Source organism: Pseudoliparis swirei, chromosome 8, assembly GCF_029220125.1.
Source record: "Pseudoliparis swirei isolate HS2019 ecotype Mariana Trench chromosome 8, NWPU_hadal_v1, whole genome shotgun sequence".
Taxonomy (NCBI): domain Eukaryota; kingdom Metazoa; phylum Chordata; class Actinopteri; order Perciformes; family Liparidae; genus Pseudoliparis; species Pseudoliparis swirei.
In genome coordinates, this window is record NC_079395.1 from 15,666,125 (window position 1) to 15,684,461 (window position 18,337).

The following is an 18,337-nucleotide window of genomic DNA, read 5'->3' on the forward strand; positions in this document are numbered from 1 at the left end:
CTTCCAAAGTCAGTTTGCGTGGCATGTGCTCTTCTTCCAGAGAAGTCTCTCATCCTGCTGCTGGTGCTAACACAAAGAAAAGGGCCTCTCGGCGTTTCCTGCCCACCACATATTAATAAAGAGCCGAGGGTCCCCTGACTGGAGGTGGTGCAGGTTTCACCTCAGACCCTCAGAACATGGGTTGCTCAGCAGGAACTCAAACTGGACCGCTGCACTTATTGAATGCCAAAAAAAGTGAAGCGGGGAGAATGCCCAAAGCGTGGGAATTTCACCTATCATAGTTTTTCAAAGAATTCCAGGCCTGTGACCAAAAGAGTTGTAACAGGATGTGTGTGTGTGTGTGTGTGTGTGTGTGTGTGTGTGTGTTCGAGGAATGTAACCTTTACACTGACACAGAGAAGTGAGTGTTCATATGCGTCTCACTAATGTTGTTTTAACTACTCTTGCTGTCTCACTTTCCAAACATTTCACTGACGTCTGAGAAACACTCAGTGTCCCAAAATAAATTCAAATGTATTCATCAGCCTGATGAAACTGTGTTTCAGGGACTTAAACAAGGTTGTCATGTTGAAAGTATTTATTTTAGTTCCACACCAATAATACGCTGACATTTTTCCAGGGGGTGACCTTCAGTTTCTCGGCAAAGCCCCGCCTCCCTGGATGGTGTTACCGCTGGACACAGCCGGTTGCTGTTTGCTTTATGCTCCGATAAGCTTCAACGCTCATCTCACTAAATGTCAACCTATTTCTCTAAAACAACACGAGGGTGTACACGGTCGCCGAGGCCTTACACAAGACAATATTCTTGATAACCTCTGTGACATGGCCGCCTCATTAGACATCATATAGGAATGCAGCGCAGCGGGAAATAAGATATGTGAGTTAAGATAGAAGATATGCTGCGACGGAGAGGATAAGCAAGGATCAGGCCATCAGCAAACATTATAGTTATGCCAAATGCCTGTGTGATCACCACACAAGATTGTTCGCACTCAGACCTCTAAATGCTCCATAACTTGTGTTTTTGTGTGGAAATGGATGGATGGCGTGACCATGTTATGTTTTATTGTGTAACCGTAGCTCAATCAAAAGATAAACGGAAAGCAGCAGTCCACAGAAAAACAGTTTGGACTATGGCAGGTATAGTTCATGTGAAGATAGTCTACTTAAATTGGCAATACAAGAATGAATAAATACTCGACTGCAAGTAAAAGTTCTGCATTCATGAGCATTTAAAAGTAAAAGTATTTCTGCTAAGACAGCAGAATGGCCTGAGTTCAGAGGGTAATGTCATGGTATTACTGATGTTTTGATGTGTATACAGCATTTTAGGTCTTAAAATACAATATTTCCCACTGAGATGTAATAAAGTAGAATCAAAAAGTTCCCTACATTGTAAATAATCCAGTACATTAGAGGACAAGCATTTCAAAACTGAAGTACTTGATAACCTTTATCACTTCACTGCTCTGTAAAGATAACATCCATTAAAACAGATTTATATATTTTGGAAATAGTTGTGACAAATTGTTTTTGTTCTAGTAAAACACGGGTAACTCCTACTTCTCTACAAACACACCCTCTGTTTTGAAAGAGGAAATACTTCCTCTTATCAGATTGTGAAGGTTGAGTTGAGTTGAAATCCTGAATACATGAGTGTTTCACTCCATGCATCGCAGATGGGTGCCCTCTAGTGGTGAGAAGATGTTCGCCTCTTTTTCCTTCTGGAAAGAGAAGTTGTTCCTCGTGTTCTCCCATGTGGTGTGCAACTAGAACAAGAAAGCTGTGTGATATTAAGCAGGAGTCATGATGGAAACGTTCACGGGGAAAGGAAATCAGAAGGTTATGCAAAATATAACCCTCAGCCAGAATGAGAAAAAACACGACAACTGCAATCTTTAAGACTTCCTGATAATGACGCACACTTTTAGACCAGCTTATGCCAGATTGATCTTTTCTCAGTGCATCTCCCTCATGTTTCAGAGTCTCTCTGTCAGTGCTGCTGCCTTCCCTGCGAGGACACAGAGGCCTCAAGTATGCAGGATGTTTCATGAACCATTTAGAAAGTGGGTCCATAAACAAACAAGACACACTCGCACAGAAACACACATACACACACACACACACACACACACACACACATTGGAATATGTTTCTCATCCTCTGTTTAGGGCCTGCAGGAGCTGAGAGCCATGGCAACCAAATACCGAGGGGAGAAAAATCTGCCTGGCCGAGCTCCATCCTTCTGGCAGTCATGCTAAAAGTCTTGAATCCCATGACAAAAACAACATTCCACATCTAAGTGATAGTCTTCAAGGAATTCCTGTTAAACGGAGGCATTTCTCAGAGCGCATACCTCATCGTATTAAAACCATCTGGTGTAACGTGTGAATGCAAATTCTTCCACACATCCACACAGTCAGAGGGACCCTTTGTTCGTCTTTGTGCACATGTGGAAGTTTGCATTGTCTCTTTTATTTGCCGTGAGACGCTGATCTCCTCTGACAGTGAGTTACAGCCCGGGTCCTGATCGCAAACTGTGGACCAGAGATATAAACACACTCAGCTCTGCCGTACGAAAAGCACATACATGCATCGCTTGGTTTTCCAAGGTGACAGCGATGGGATGAGGACAATTTTATAAAGTGTTAGGTGTTAGGCCATGTTCGTAAAAGTTAAAACGAGATGTCCCAGGTCCACTCCCAGCCTCCGACATCAGTCAGTCCTGCTGTGATGCTCTATGCAGGGCAGCACATTTAGAAGCCTTATAAGATAGGATGAGGATACGAGGATGGTGGGAAAAAATTCAGTTGCGACACATACACAATGTCCTTTGTTACAAGCATTGTAGCAACACAACGCTGGTGACGCAAGCAACCCCATCAACTAAAGCATGGCTGTATATGAAGTGTACGTAGTCGTCACCCGTTGGCTTGTGAACTGCTTGGTGCAACCAGACGCTGAACACGACATAGTTAGGTGACAAAACGATGTAACAATTAACCTGCATGAACTGAAAACACACTTTGAAAGGGTTAAAGTTGGAGACCAAAACACAGCTCCAAGAACGCATAACTCCGTGGGACTGACCTGTCAATCACAAATGGGCCACGCCCTAAATAAAACCCTATTTCTCTCTAAATGGCACCATCGTTTACGAAATGAGCATCGCGCTGTATTGAAGAAGAATTAAAACTAGCAATTCAGAACCTAAACTTGTGGTCATAATATTTGGTGAGATACTAAATTAAAGTGTGAAGTACACACATCATCAGCAACCAGATCAGTCACACCCTGATGTCTAGAAGAGGGAATGCAAGTTTAAGACACTTCAGCATTGGTTTCACTTTTTTTGAATCTGAGGTTGCCGTCTGTGCACAATTAGTATGCAACAGGTTAATTTGGCCTGTAACAGGTTAATTTAACCTGCAACAGGTTAATTTGACCTGCAACACATTAATTTGGCCTGCAACAGGTAAATTTGGCCTGTAACAGGTTAATTTGGCCTGTAACAGGTGTATCTGTCCGTTACGGTTTGACGCCCCTCTATAGATTTTTATTTAAAGAGATGACTTATGAATATGGACTCGTCCTGTACACCTGGACATAGTATACACACTGTACTCATCTGTGCATGAGTTTATAAACTAGAACAAAAATAATTTACTGATTCAATTTCAAACCAATCTAACGGTAGCTTCATGGACCATGATTGTGTATTTTAGTCGGTGAATAATGCGTTATCATTTTCATTATTACATGACCTCACATTCATCTGAGCACATTTTAAAATCCGTAGTTTGAAAAGAAAATATAAAGAAAGTTAAAATAATAAAACAAATACTATCAAGTTCTATCTCAAATACACCACAACCAGACGTTCACTTCAGGCAAGGCAGGAAACTAGAAAACAATATGTATTCAGTAATCTCCATTTATTTAGCCATGTTCATGTCATCATTGATACTTTAGAGCAGGGGTCTCAAACTCATTTTCACCGTGGGCCACATCAGCATCATGACTGCCTCTTAAAGGGCCGGTTGTACCTGAAACACTGTTTACACTGTCACTACTATCTGGTACAGTGCATCAAATAGTGACGTTTATGTTTTAACTGTAGATGGTCCCTTTTCAATAAAAATGATAATAATACTAACTAATCCCGAACATATTGTGAAATAACTCTTTGCATTTTATTATTGTTTATTCAAATGTAGGAACATTGTACATAAGAACATTTCTCTAATTTTATAATATAAATCTATTTAATTTGAAACCTTCAAAATAAAAGCACAGGATATTTTTCTTAAATTTCTTGAAAAAAAAGGTGATCATATGTCTTTCAAGCCGTCAGGAGCCACATAAAATGATGTGGCGGGCCTTGTGTTTGGCACCTATGCTTTACAGCCTCATTTCAAACTGCAAGAGATCGTACTTGAGTGCTTGAGACCGTCTCTCTGTCACATCCGTGAGAGTCTGCATGAGGCCGAGCGATGTGGTGGAAAGCCCACTGCAGGAGGCCGTCAAGGGAGCGCTGCTGAGGAACAAGCACAGCACGATCAATCAAGGTCAAAACTGGGTGTCATCATTCGACAAACATGTGACAACAATCTTTACCAGATTAGTACTGCAGTTATATCAGGTTCTGCTTTTAGTTTTATGTCATTCTGCACATTCACAATTTTAATCCTCAATATAAATGAAGGAGGAGTCAACTGAAAAGTGCAACCAGGAAACACAATTAAATATGTTATACATTAAATCCATTACTCGTGCCTTCTTACAACGTAGAGCATATTCCTCACACCTTAAACTAAAGATGTTTGCTCATTAGCTACTTTTGTTATAAATCATCAACTATTCCTTTCTTTTAGCTTAAAGCTTTTAATTATCTTTAGCTTCTACAGACATTCATTTAAAACTTAAATTTAAAGAATGTTCATGATTTGTTCCCCCTTTTTTCTTTCATTCATTATTGTCATATTGTGGAAACATTTTCATTTTAGAAACCAGGGGGATGTTTTGTGGCAATGTAAACTAGACTATAAGACACATAACTAATTGATTGCTCTTCATTTTATCTTGACACCTCATTCACAGTCTGTGTGATAAAAGGTGACATGTTCATATCGTGGCTACACGTGTGTTATCCACATGTAACTGAGCCTCACGTCTCCCAGGATGGAGTCCAGTTCTTCTTTATGGAGGACGGGCTCAGGGACAGAGGACTGATCATGAACCAGTGTGTTCACGAGAGATCACACAGACTACACTCCATCATATTCAGACAATGAAGATATGTATATCATCTGTACACACACACACACACACCTGATAGCCTCCGAATGATTCAGCCTCCTCCTCATCGAGCTGCCCCGAGGCCGGGAGCAGGAGGAGCAGAGCAGCGAGTGAGTCAGGCTGTTCTCGGCGGTGCATGGTGCTACTATCAGATCAACATTTGATGTCTAACCCTCAGGAGGATTACAGAAGAATATTTAATGTTCTACTTAACACGCAAATGGAAATCTTAAATTCCTCATCAATTCGTGCCGGGGAAACACCGAGAAACGCAGTCAATAAAGTGCCGATAGCGTGAGATCATCACCTGGATTGACGTAGGTTTCATGTGTCAGTCGTATCTCTGGTAGCAGGATCATTGATCTTTATTTACATTATACATTACGCTGTGCACCCTGCTGCAGCCTTTGCAGTCCATTAGTCGCCATTAGCTCGGCAATCATCACGCCCTTAATGCACATCGATGATCAATACCATACGTGACCCCACCGAGGCTGAGAGTAGACTTAGTCACGCTTGTGGGAAGTGAAGATATCGTCTTCTGGTGAAACATAGTCTCGTGATAGAGGAAGTGAGGAGGGTCTTACGTGGAGAAGAGGCAGTGAAGGTGGAGGCGCTGCAAACACTGGAGGCAGTGAGTGAGGTCTCCTCCTGCTATGTGACACCACACACACCTCCCTCACGCCGAGCAGCTCTTTACATGGTGAACATTTTAGCAAAAAGGACAGTCAAATCACCATTTGCACAGAGGGAGTCGAAGCAAAAGGTGCTACGTGTGACAAAGAAACGGCCAAACATAACGTCAAGTCTCCACCTGGTTTCTGAGCTCAGTCGCGGTCGCCGTGACGCTGGTGAGAGGTGATGGAGTTGCTAGAGCTTGTGTTTGTTTGCTGGGTATGGAGGGCCTGGGTCAAAAAACATATTATAAACCATGAGCAGTGTAAGAGAAAATGCAGAGCAGACGAAAACAACCTTCTCAGATGTGACTGTTTGGTCATGGAGACTTAGAGAGGAGAGACATTCAACATCAAAACAGGGAGATGACTGCAAATGTGAGTTTTGATGCAGGAAGCAGGTCACTAATAGTTACTGCTTGTGTTACTCAGTAGGTAATACAACAATAACCGCTATTTTCATAGAAAAATTCAACACAAACATGAACATAAACACACTCAGTATATTCAAATGTCCTTCAGATACTTCCTGGTGAAGGTATTCGGGTGTAATTCTCTCTTTTCTCTCTGTTTCCACAGCACCGATCACAGCGCCAAGTGCCACTGCAGATAAACAAACATGTGATGTTAAAACTAAACTAAAAGTTACCCTGAACACACAAACAAGCTACGATATAAATGTAATTAACCACAGATAATTACGGTTTACATCTTGTATGTTTCACCTCGGTATCCATGTGAGTCGAGGGTCCAAGCAGATGAAGAGCTCAAGGACAGCCATTGCAACCAATCAGCTCCCCTTGGGCCTCACACACTGTACACTCGTCATCATCATATTGATCCTACACTCTCAGAAATACAGAACACAAGCAAATGTTGACACCTGTGAAAGGAGAGACTGGGTGACTGTGAATGAGTGGATGCTGAGTGGATCCTCACCGTGCCCATGGCTGTCTCCCCCTGGTGGTGAAACATGGTATACATACATTTAAACTTGGATGGTATATTGATCTCCTCTGACTGACCACAGAAGTAAAACTTCCCGTCAGCAGTTCTGGCACTTCCTGTTGAATAACAAAGACTTTAAATATTTTATATGAGTAGTATATATTCCATATATTCAGTGCTCATGCTGCCAAATGTTATCATCTATCTTTGTACATCTAACATCTTTTATCTAAATCGATTCATGATTCACACATTCACATTTGATGTTCTTGTGATGCTGGGCAGATAATATAAATAAAAAAACAGATGGCCTACCATCTGAGCCCAACATCTGTTGGATATGGATCTCCTCTGTGGCTTCATGGCTGACTGGCGGCTCAGTTGAGGAGGAAGACAGCGTGACCGGTCTTTGGATGACGCCGCCTGAACACCTGTGGCATAACAAGGGTTGACGGTTTCATTACAATAAATCACGGTGCGTGGATATGTTGGAATATGATTTGTAATTACTGTTTCCAGATGTTAGCTGTGGGGCTGCAGCTTCACTCTTCACTCGGTACAGCCTCACTTTGCCCCCTGGGGAAAACGTGGAGCTCAATCATTTTTTTACAAATGTTTGTATTTTATTTATTAGAGTCAGAAGAGATGCATTATGGGAAATAACATGTTCCATCACTTGTTTTGGCATGATACTGTGGATGCGGATTGTGTGAGTTTGCCTCTCTCCCCCCGCAGCTCCTCTTCTTGATGTGAGAAGTTTTACGGCCTCCAGAGGATCTCTTCTCTCTGGAACCGGCAGCGTCCCATCCTGCCAACAAACGGCCTCATATTACAGAATAATAAAGACCTAACTCTATAAATGTGTTCCTAATGTCATAATCTTGTATAGCAAACTCTGTTCTGAAAGTACAGGAAGGATAGGTAACAGCTGGGATGGGAAATGGATGCTTCTACTTCCAAACAAATGACTTTCTACAAATGATCTGAAAATGAACATTATGTAAAATAACAGAAATCGTATTATGAAATTAAATGTTGACGCTTTTCTGGAGTTTACAGAAAGAAATCTCAATGTGTATATTTCTATACCATGTATACATATGATTTTTTTAAACCATCCTAGCATGTTTATTCACAATAAACATGGCTGAAAAATCAATTAAATAAGGAATTATATACAGACGTATAAGGAATAAGTACCCGAGTAATTCCCAGATTATACATTGCAATCAAGTTGAAATTAATAAAACAGAAACACAATATACAATGGACAAATATGTTGGTGAAACTTTAAATACACACTCGAGTGCATGTGAGTGAGCAGCGTCTGCAGCGTGGGGTGTCTGTCCAGGTTGTAGTCTTTGGACAAGTTGCTCCAGAAAGCCTGGATGGTGCATCTGCTCTGCTCCAGGACAGGAGGGAGTGCATGGCCCCATGGATCCCTATCTGCCTTCCTTCAGGGTGTCCTGTGAAAACAAGATGTGACCTCTGCACTCTGGATACAAAAATATATGTCTGCAAATACATGTAGGCATTCTAGGATTATGATCTGAATTACTTTGTATCTATGAATTCAGATTCAATAGTTGGTCATTGATGATGTTTTTGTACACCAAACCATAAACGAGAGGGAAAGGGTCATCTACAGCTGTCGCAATATTGGTCAGCAGGGAGCGAAGGTTTGTGTCCCGAAAAGCTCCCGAAAAGCTTCGGTTCTGGACATGATCCGCTTTGTCAATGAGATCCAAAATGATCCACAACATCACAGGACCCGAGATCCTACAAGAGGTACTGTGGATGGAAGAGGCGTGTCCTTCTCAGAGAAGCACCTCTGCTGATATTAAATAATTTGTTGATGAAACTATCAATCATGTTCTTTTTTATATGTGTTTCTTTAATACACACAGCATATATCCCTACACCACCGTGGATATGTAGACTGATGAAATGTTCAGAAACTCCACTTTAACCCTTGTGTTGCCTTCGGGTCATTTTGACCCGATTCAATATTTAACCCTCCTGTCGAATTCGGGTCAATTTGACCCGATTCAATGTTTAATGTCGGTGTTCTTTCGGGAGTCAACAAACAAACATAAAGTACCTCACACTTAAACTTGGAAAACAATATTAATTCTAATAATTTTCTGGAGATTTTAATAGCTGGGGTCATATTTACCTCAAGGGTCAAATATGTTAGTAAATATAAAGGTAACAGGAGGGTTAAACATTGAATCGGGTCATATTGACCCGAAGGCGACAGGAGGGTGAAACATTGAATCAGGTCAAATTGACCCGAAGGCAACACAAGGGTTAAGGTCTCACCCTTGAGGAAATCCAACCTAAGCCTGGACCTCTTGTCTCTGTGGAGTTCATGTGTTCGCTAAAAGCACTTACTGTCTGTCCGCCTGAGGATGCTCAGGGAGGTCGAATGATGGGCTGTCCGTCGAGGGGAATACCTGTCCTCTTACATTAGGAGGGCTGAGTGTGAACGACCTGAACACATCACAGTGCCAGTTTCCTTTTTAAAAGGTTCTTTCCACCACTGCTTCCCCTCAGCTTTCAGGGTTTCAGACGCCGTCTCACCGCAGAGAACTCAGGATTAGTGCAATAATGAATGCTGTGCAATAGGCAGGAGAAAATGAACTCTGTAACAAATACCTGATTGACAGACTGATGATATGGCTGCTTGGTTGATTGCCACATCCTCAGCCTATTTGCCTTTGTTGCTCTCACTAAATAGAGTACACTCTAAAAAAAGACGAATACAAACTAAATATGAATCAAATATCCAGCACACATATAGAGTAGCTTGTCTCTAAATTGCCCGTAGGTGTGAATGCTCGTCTCTCTTTATCAGCCTTTGCCCAATGTCAGCTGGAACAGGATAAGTGGTTAACGATAATTAATGGATGTATACACATCGTAAAAAAAATCAAATATTGTAAATAGCAAAATGCATGCACATATCTCTAGGTGGTCTACTACCATGTGATGAAAGGGAAACACATGAGACATGGTTTAGGCATAAAATGCTGTTTCAAAGATGAGTGTATTGCTGATGTAAAAATGTGTGTTTCATCCAATGAAGGTAATTTGTATAAAAATCTTAATGTTGAGGATGGTATTAATCCAAATGACAGTGTTTCTAATGTTGGTAGCAAACACTCAAGTCAAAGGAGTAATACAAGTGGTAAATCAAGTCCCACGTCCTCGGCTCAGATGAACGTGGAGCGGCAGCTTTGAAGGAAAGACGTGCTTTGGAGGAGCGGCAGTAACAGCTGAGGGGGAAACGAGAGCAGCTTGATGTGGAAGCAAACTGCTTCGTTGGCCGTATCACAGGATTCTGATCGGAAAATATTCCTCGGACCCTGAGGTGACATGGCAAAAAAGAAATAAGGAATCTGTCAGCGGCTTAAACCATATATGGCAACATTAAACAAGCCGGAAGGAACATCTAAAAAACTAAATGACTTGACAAAATGTCCATTACCACCTGAGAAGCCACTGTCAACGGATGTCCAAGGAAACTGAACAATGGTTTGAAACAATGCAGCCCCAATGAACAACAGCAAGACAACAATATATTGGGAAGGCATCATTTTCAGGACCAATTAACAACAGCTCAGTTAAAGGGTGAAGAAAGGTATTCTACACATCATTACATCAGGGTGAATCCGCCTGGAGACATACTCACCATTATGCACAGGCAATATTAAATAACAGCTGCTCTGGTGCACCAGCAGTATCCATCATCTCTGCCACCATGAGATACCCTCTCCAGTAGAGACGTATCAACGCCTTTGAAGAAGGTGTGGAGGAGAAGGCAAGAAGATTGTTTACATCATTTGGATCTGTATAAAATTGCAGCTGCGGTTTAAATCCCAGCATAGCAACAGAGTGAGAGGAAAATATTGTCGCCACCACAGTTACCTAAGAGAGCTAGGGAACCAGCATCAGATCCAGGAAAGGCTGGATGCCTTGGCTGTGCTCATAACCTCTCATTGGAGGAGGGTCAACAGTTCAAAGGAAGGAAGCACAAGAAAGGGGGAACAGGGAAGTCGCTTTGCATGAATCAATGCTGTTTGTTTTATCAGCAGGAAAGGAAGTGGTGCACCTGAGGTCAGACTCTGGTATCAGCTTCACTGGGGCAGAAGGATGAAGGAGTCACTCACTGTCTTGAATCCTGAATGGATTCAGGGAATCTTGTCAAAATTTGGAGTTTTAATCAACCAGCCGGTTTACAGCACGGTGGCGTGTGGGAACTGTTCCGCTTGGTGAGATTGGCTCTCAGCTCCTTTCTACGTCAGCAGAAGTTCGATGACGATTGGACGTCATACAGTGTTCTGTGCAGCGGAGGCTATTTTGAACAATCTGCCAATTACCAAGCTCGCGGAAGCTCCTACAAGAAACTTTTCATTTTGTGTCCTTGTGGACAGACATGGTAGTGTTTCTGAGCGCCACGAATACCTTTAGAGAACCTCTCATTTTATTTCAGCAGGATCCAATCCATCCTGGTTCTGGTTGTACCCGTGCCGTCCTTCCCTTCCAGCAGGCCCAGCAACACGGCCTGGAGCTCCAGCAGCGAGGTGTTTTGCAGCGAGGCAACGCTCTGCTCCTGGCCGGGCGAGGAACACTTTACATGTCAGGTGCACATATGATGTCCAGGTACTGACCTTAACTTGTAGAATGTTGATTAAATAACTGAAAACAATGTTTTTTATGTCATGCAATTTGAATTATATTAATTATATAGGAGTGCTACCGTCTCTTGTTGTGCATTATTAGTTCTACTCAAAGTTATTGAAATTAGGTTTGAAAATGGTTCAAACATACACCTTGTGGAATCATGTGTTGAGGTAGCCTATTTAACATTTTCCAGCAATATGAACCAATACAGTCGAGACTTAAACAAAAATTCAAGATTAAATAGAATAGACCATTTTGCTAACATGTAAATGTTGATGTTTCGGAGAGTGAAGCCCTTTAATCTGTAATTTATTAATCATTTAACATTATTACATTATTCATACTGGTGAACAAGGACCACTTCTACAGAGGGACGTTCACAACATACATATTACATTATTATATACAGTGCAGTGCATTACAGTGGATCGTTATATGTGTATTACCGGGATGAAGGGCGGGAGAGACTGGGAAGGAGAGGGGTGTGAGGGAAACGGGAAAGGTAGAGGAGTGGTTGGAGGGAGCGGGAGTTGTGATAGTGAGTTGTCTTTTATTACTTCTTTTTTTTTTTTAACCACAGTACAGTTTGTTCTAAAAAAGTTAAACCCATAGAGAGATAGAGAGTGCCACATTTTCACAGCTACTGTTAGGTGAACCTACTGAAAGTTGACTTGTGGGAATATCAAATGAGATACATTTTGTCATGAGATATAGAGAGATGCTATAAAACATTCTAAGATAGTCAACCTCCTTCCAGAGAGCGGAGACCCTGAAGGGCAGGTCAAAGGTCAAAGGTCAAAGATCAGATCAACGTGCATGCGTGCTGCAGACATTCAGACGTGTTCGGCCATCTAGAAAAATGGCCGACCCCCCCCCCCCCCGACTATTTCTTCCTTCTATGTTTAGGCATCATTTTTAGTGCTTTCCCTTTTTATATATAAAAAATACAAAACATAACAGCGAAAAGAATTCCGTTGGTTGTCCCGTTTTTCTCCTTTTACATTCTTCCAAAAACTGTTTTTTTGCTCATTTTCATTTCAACATTTGGTTGTTTTTTTTCTCCGCTTTTCTCCTCCAGTCACTTACATATTGACAAAGTATACAATATTTTACAACTGAACAAGAATGAAAGAATACATTTGAAATTGTCCAATTAGATACAAGGCCCGCATCCTATATCCAATTGGAGAAGTCAACTGGAAGCTAGCCAGTAGTAAGCAACACAACAAGCCTATGGTGTGAAGGGAGCTGTCCGATTCCAGCTGTGCATTAACATGAGCAGCCGGCCTCGGGGACAGTAGCCTCGACTGGTTTGTCCAGCTTGATGTCAATCACTGGGAATCGTCCAGTTAAGAAAAGGTCGGGTGGTTGAGGAGAAAGAAATAAAATACTATAATACAGACATGTCACAGATAAATAATGCTTGAACGGTCATCAATTTTCCTAATTAAAAATAAAAAGAGTTACTATTTTGTGGCCACAGTTCAGCTTAATGTTTGTTACCAAGAATAAAAGAACGAAATGCTCACAAGAGTAATTAGAATAGCACTGTACCGTATTTCTTGCAATGTAACCCCCCATGAGCAATCTTGTTACCGGGTAATATTACTGTAACCCGTAACTATTAAATAAATACTTATTCATAAAAAATAAATACTTACTGTTGAGTGTAATTGACTTATGCTCCCTCTTAAACACAATGTTACCCTCTTTTCCACCTAACCTCTTTGCTGGTATATATTTGTGTAAGTATTTTATTAATACCCCATATCTTTTTAATATTTACACTGTATGTTTCTGTTGAGGAATAGAATATAGAAGTTTAATTTAATATATTTCCATGAACTAATGCCCATTTATTGACATGTATTTCTCATTTCAGTCAGTCATCCTCCATCACACATCCTCAGCGGATGTAACTTCCCAGACAGCCGCTAAGTGGTGCTGTACTGCCTTCCTGGCTCGTTGCCTTTCCTCTCTACTAAGCAAAATAGGTTTAATGACCATGCCTCAGCAGACAGTCGGCTGGGCGGTCTGTTTGTACCAGTGCCAACGACCACTAAGGGATTAAAAATAAGCGGTGTGTTTTATTGTGTGACTCTCGGCACAATGAGTCACAGTGGCTGCAAAGGATACTGCCTTCAGGATTTGCGTCGTCCAAGCTTTCCATTCCAGGAAGGGCTGCTGCAACACGGCGAAACAGCTAGGAGGAGAGAAAAGGAGGAGGGTGGAGATGAGATGAGAGGAGGGAGAGTGAGGGAACAGATTTGTTTAAATAATAAGAATTGGGGAAGAGCATGGAAGAGAGTAGGGCGGTTAAAAATGTGCAAACAAATGTAAATCCTATTTGTTCTATATGGACTACAGCCCTATTGTGAATAAAGTGTGTATTTATGTATTAAGTAACTCATTTAATCTCGTAATTAAGCACTAAGTTACATCCCAGCACTGTTTTGTGGAGATTGCAATGTTCAGCCTTCAGACCTCTTTTTCCTTCGATGTGCACACTATCCAACACACGTCTTCCTACTTTTTCCACATATTTCCACATTGGTTACTGGATCACAAAAACACAGGAATGGTAGAAAACCTGGGAGCAACTGACGCCCTGAAATGCCGTGAAATCTGGTGAAACTGCAGGGATCACCTGTTTGACATTGCAGCCTGTCTTGGCACTGGTCTCGATGAACATGACGTTCAGCTCTTTGGCCCTCTGCTCTCCTTCCTCAATCATAATTTGCCTGCAAGAAAATGAGGCACGGCTCAGCATCACAACATCGATGGATCATTTATTTATTGCCTCGAACAACAACCCTCTTCCTGCCCGGCTAACTAAAAGATCTTAGAGATATTAAAGACCACATTAACCGTAGCTCACCTCTTCTCTTCCAGATCTGTTTTGTTGCCGACGAGCATGATGATGACATCGCTTCCTCTCTCTGTCCTGACGTCATCAATCCATTTGCAGGTCTGCTGGAATGAGTTCACATCTGCGGAGACCAGAGTCTTATTTTAAATGGAGTTGCGTGTCGGTGTCAAAGTGCCCCGTACAAATACAGCGTGTTCACTGTGTCCTGCAGGGCACACGCACGCTCACAGGTAAATCAGCACTCTCTCACTTGTTATGTCATAGACGACCACCGCTACTGTAGAGTCTCGAATATAGCTGGGGATGAGACTCCTGAAACGCTCCTGTCCAGCAGTATCCCACAGCTGCAGCCTTACCTGCTCACACACACACACACACACACACCTTCAGCAGCTGCTTCAACATGTACCATCATACTGCACACAGACTATACAGATGTACGGCCTCATAAGTACACAACCAAAGGGTGGGATAAGCCGGTATCAGCTGGTGAGCAGGATGCCAGAGCGTAATATGCTGACAAAGAAATGATATTAATACTAGCTGAAGAAGATGATCCACGGGGAAGGCTTTTGGCTTTTTAGGGCAAGAAAAGCCAAAGCTATTACCAGCAGAAATCACCTCAGGATAATCGTGTTAGTCTGTGAAGGGAGACGTAATTAAGCAATTCAAATCAAAGGTTAGTGAAACCAGAGGGGAAATAGTGATATTTGTTACTTTGGAGGTTGACTGGCTAAAACAAGACCAAATACGATTAAATTAATTCCTCTTTACACGTGGATCTACTTATGAATTTTAAATGAGAATCAAGGCTTCCTACTGTTCGGTCTTCCAGGTACATTGTCTTCGATAGGAAGTCTATTCCAATGGTAGCCTGCAGTGGAGAAAGAACAAAGGAGGGAGGAGGGGGGGGGGGGTAGTCAGTATTGCCCAGACTTTAAAAGCTAAATGCCCTCTGCTCCATCTGTTGTTCCTCACAGATTGACCGTTGTTTAAATAAAGGAAAACACAAAAAGCTGTTAAGATTATTTTTTTAACAGCAAATAAGCACCAAAATGTAATCAGACTGAACAAATAACTTCATTTGTATTTCCCTCAGGGCTCAATCCTTCACACTTAACTTCTAAGAAAGGCAAGGGACAGAATAATCTGTATTTTCTTTTAAGAGCGTAATATTGGCAATCCTAATATTTCCTCTTGATAATTAATAACAGTCAATTAACTGTACCATTATTCAATGTATTCAAATCTAACATCAGAGGAGGATTTGTAAAAACATTGTTAATACATTTCACCAAGAAATATAGAAATAGAGTTTATACAAGGAGAACTACGCCACCGTCACGTCTTCAGTACAGTTATTGACCATGCCAGTCATCAATTCATGCATTAAATTATTATTCTATATAATCAATATGTTCTCTGATGTTTTTTCTTCTGGATCCGGTCCGATTCTCACCTGATATGTGTTATCGAAACTGTCGTACATGAATCTAGTGATGAGAGATGTTTTCCCCACTAGAAGAGAGGACAGAGATTGTGTTTTAGAATAGGTGTTAGTAAATAATCAAAGATAATAAATAAATATTATTATTGAATTTTTTTCCTCGGTGTGACAAATGAATGCATATGACATCCAACCTGCAGCCACTGTCACCATCACTATCACGCTAACCATTACATTGAAACACAAACCGTGAGCCATCTAATTGACCTTAGAATCTGCCTGATAGTCCAGCATGCATGTCCTCATAATACTTCAGTGTCTGAAGTATGAACCGAAAGGTACAACCTTTTTCATGTTGTTCTATATAATTATTATTATCCAAGGCAAGAAGTTATTGTAAATGTTCTGTTTTGAAGAGAAAGGTCAGACATCTAAAATAAGATTTGTATGATACAAAAATTGATTAACATCCGTATGTGAGATGGATTTAGTGAGAACATGAACAGTTTTCAAAAACTTGTTAATATAGCTGGAACCGATATTTAAATGTTACTCACTATCAAACCAATATGAAATAGATGTCAGACAATAAGCAATGTCAATAATGGGAAATTAACTGATTTGATCATTGATGTATCAATAGATACTTTCGTGACATCAAACTTTTAGTATTATCATATGATTTGTTTGTGTTTTGTGCTGTTTTGTACGTATTTTGTTGTTGAATTTTGTGTATTTGTATAAAAGTCGATCTACAGAGGGACACTGCAAACCTGATGAGGCTATGTGGCATTCATCTATGCTATATATGTATTTGTTCTTATAAATATATATATATTCAAATAAAAAATAGGAGTAGATTTGTTTTCTGTTGACCAACTGATCGATTAAGAATTGGTTTCAGTTATATTTGCTCTTAGTCTCTATACTGTATTTTATTATGGTGAAAAAAATATATTGAAGAACACTAAAGAAAAAAAAGTTCCCTCTTGCAAAAGCTGGATGGAGACCTCTCAGGAGCATCAAGGTGAGCCTTGTGAGCTGGAATCTTATTTACATCCCACCCACTGTCTCTAACACAATTTTACGTCACATCTATACATAAGTGAGGACTGTAGTTTTCCAGCAGGCCCTCTAATGCAGAGTGTCTCTCTGCAGACAGCAGTAGTTCGGAAGCCAGCGATGGGCAGTGGCCACACAAGGCCTTGATTCAGCACCATGGACAGTAGCAGTGCAGAACACACAAGGAGGCTTGTAGTCGACACACTGCCTCCTCACATGCAGCACTCTCTCTCACACACACACACACACACACACACACTGGGACACCACAATGTGAGACACAAACAGCAGTCGAACTGTTGTGTATCAGGTTTAATTATGTGTATTCTGCTGCTGTATTGTATGGAAGATGTGCTCCTCTGCTGCCACTCTGGATGTCTGAACACGTATCCAGGCAGCGCTAAGCCATTCTCGATCAGCACCTCCCGAATCTGTGCCATCACATCAAATCCCACACACATACACAGTCATTCCCACCCTAAATAGAAATCGTATTTAATGGTATAATGCTGTGGCTGCTGCTAAGCCCGTTATAATGTGGTTAGATATGGCCCCGAACCGGAGACTGCGAGGTTTAGAGATGCTACAGACATCGCCAGCCTAGGGTGTGTCCCGAACTGACACATGGGGGGATGTTTATTATCTTCTATAAATAGGTAAATAAAAACACCAAAGGTGGAGGAAACATAATACACACTTTGCCATGTGATGGAATAAAGGATTGTTCATGTTGTAGAAATATTAAACCGGTTATCTGAAAACAGGCTGAGCGTATTGTGCCGGTCACTGCAGCACGTCAAAACATCCGAATACACATCGCCGGCTCTGATGCCAATTGTGGCCATTTGCGACAGCTCGACCATCGTTGAGGATATTCAGTGCAATTAGCAGTGAAGTGGTCGTGATGGTTGTATTTAATACAAGAGTGCGATTATTATGCATGCGGTGTTTTTTTCTTCTTCTTCTTCGGCTAATAAGATCTTCTACAGTCGCAGATTGTGCCAGAAGGGTGCATGGGCGTCACTTTACGCAAAGTCCATCCGCCACATCTTCGAGATCCAGCAACACAACTTTCCAAATGAACAAAGATTACATACATGGCCTTCTACGTGTACGCACGTTTAGAATAAGGGGAGGATAACATCGAACCTGCCCAAGATTTGACTTACCGCTCTGCTCTCCCAGAAATACGAGTTTAAATTTCCTCAGGGGATTCCCCAAATCTCCTCCAGCTGACATGGCGGCGGATAAAAAGATCAACTTGGATTATTTGATATGTTCGTGTCGCTCGGCGTCTCCTCCGGTCGTGGGTGCGCAGGGGGGTCCTCCTCTCCTTCAGAATGATGGGAATGC

At 41.4% G+C, this 18,337-nt stretch overlaps 1 protein-coding gene across 1 annotated transcript; it reads right to left on the minus strand.

Moving 5' to 3' along the window:
- Window positions 1–11,872: 11,872 nt before the first annotated feature.
- Window positions 11,873–18,276, minus strand: LOC130197979 (ras-related protein Rab-6B-like). Its single transcript, XM_056420988.1, has 8 exons — window positions 18,154–18,276; window positions 15,935–15,993; window positions 15,296–15,349; window positions 14,726–14,831; window positions 14,485–14,596; window positions 14,254–14,347; window positions 13,743–13,809; window positions 11,873–12,940 (listed from the first exon to the last, which is right to left on the minus strand). The coding sequence occupies exons 1-8, from the start codon at window positions 18,221–18,223 to the stop codon at window positions 12,876–12,878; spliced, it is 627 nt and encodes a 208-aa protein (XP_056276963.1). The 5' UTR covers window positions 18,224–18,276; the 3' UTR covers window positions 11,873–12,875.
- Window positions 18,277–18,337: the final 61 nt, after the last annotated feature.

Excerpts from the sequence above, each read along its gene's own strand:
- LOC130197979 (XM_056420988.1), bottom strand. The coding sequence starts at position 18,223 with ATGTCAGCTGGAGGAGATTTGGGGAATCCCCTGAGGAAATTTAAACTC. Across the intron at positions 14,597-14,725 it reads GGTCGTCTATGACATAACAA|ATGTGAACTCATTCCAGCAG; the intron begins GTGAGAGAGTGC and ends TGGTCTCCGCAG. Across the intron at positions 12,941-13,742 it reads CGACGCAAATCCTGAAGGCA|TGATTGACATCAAGCTGGAC; the intron begins GTATCCTTTGCA and ends GACGATTCCCAG.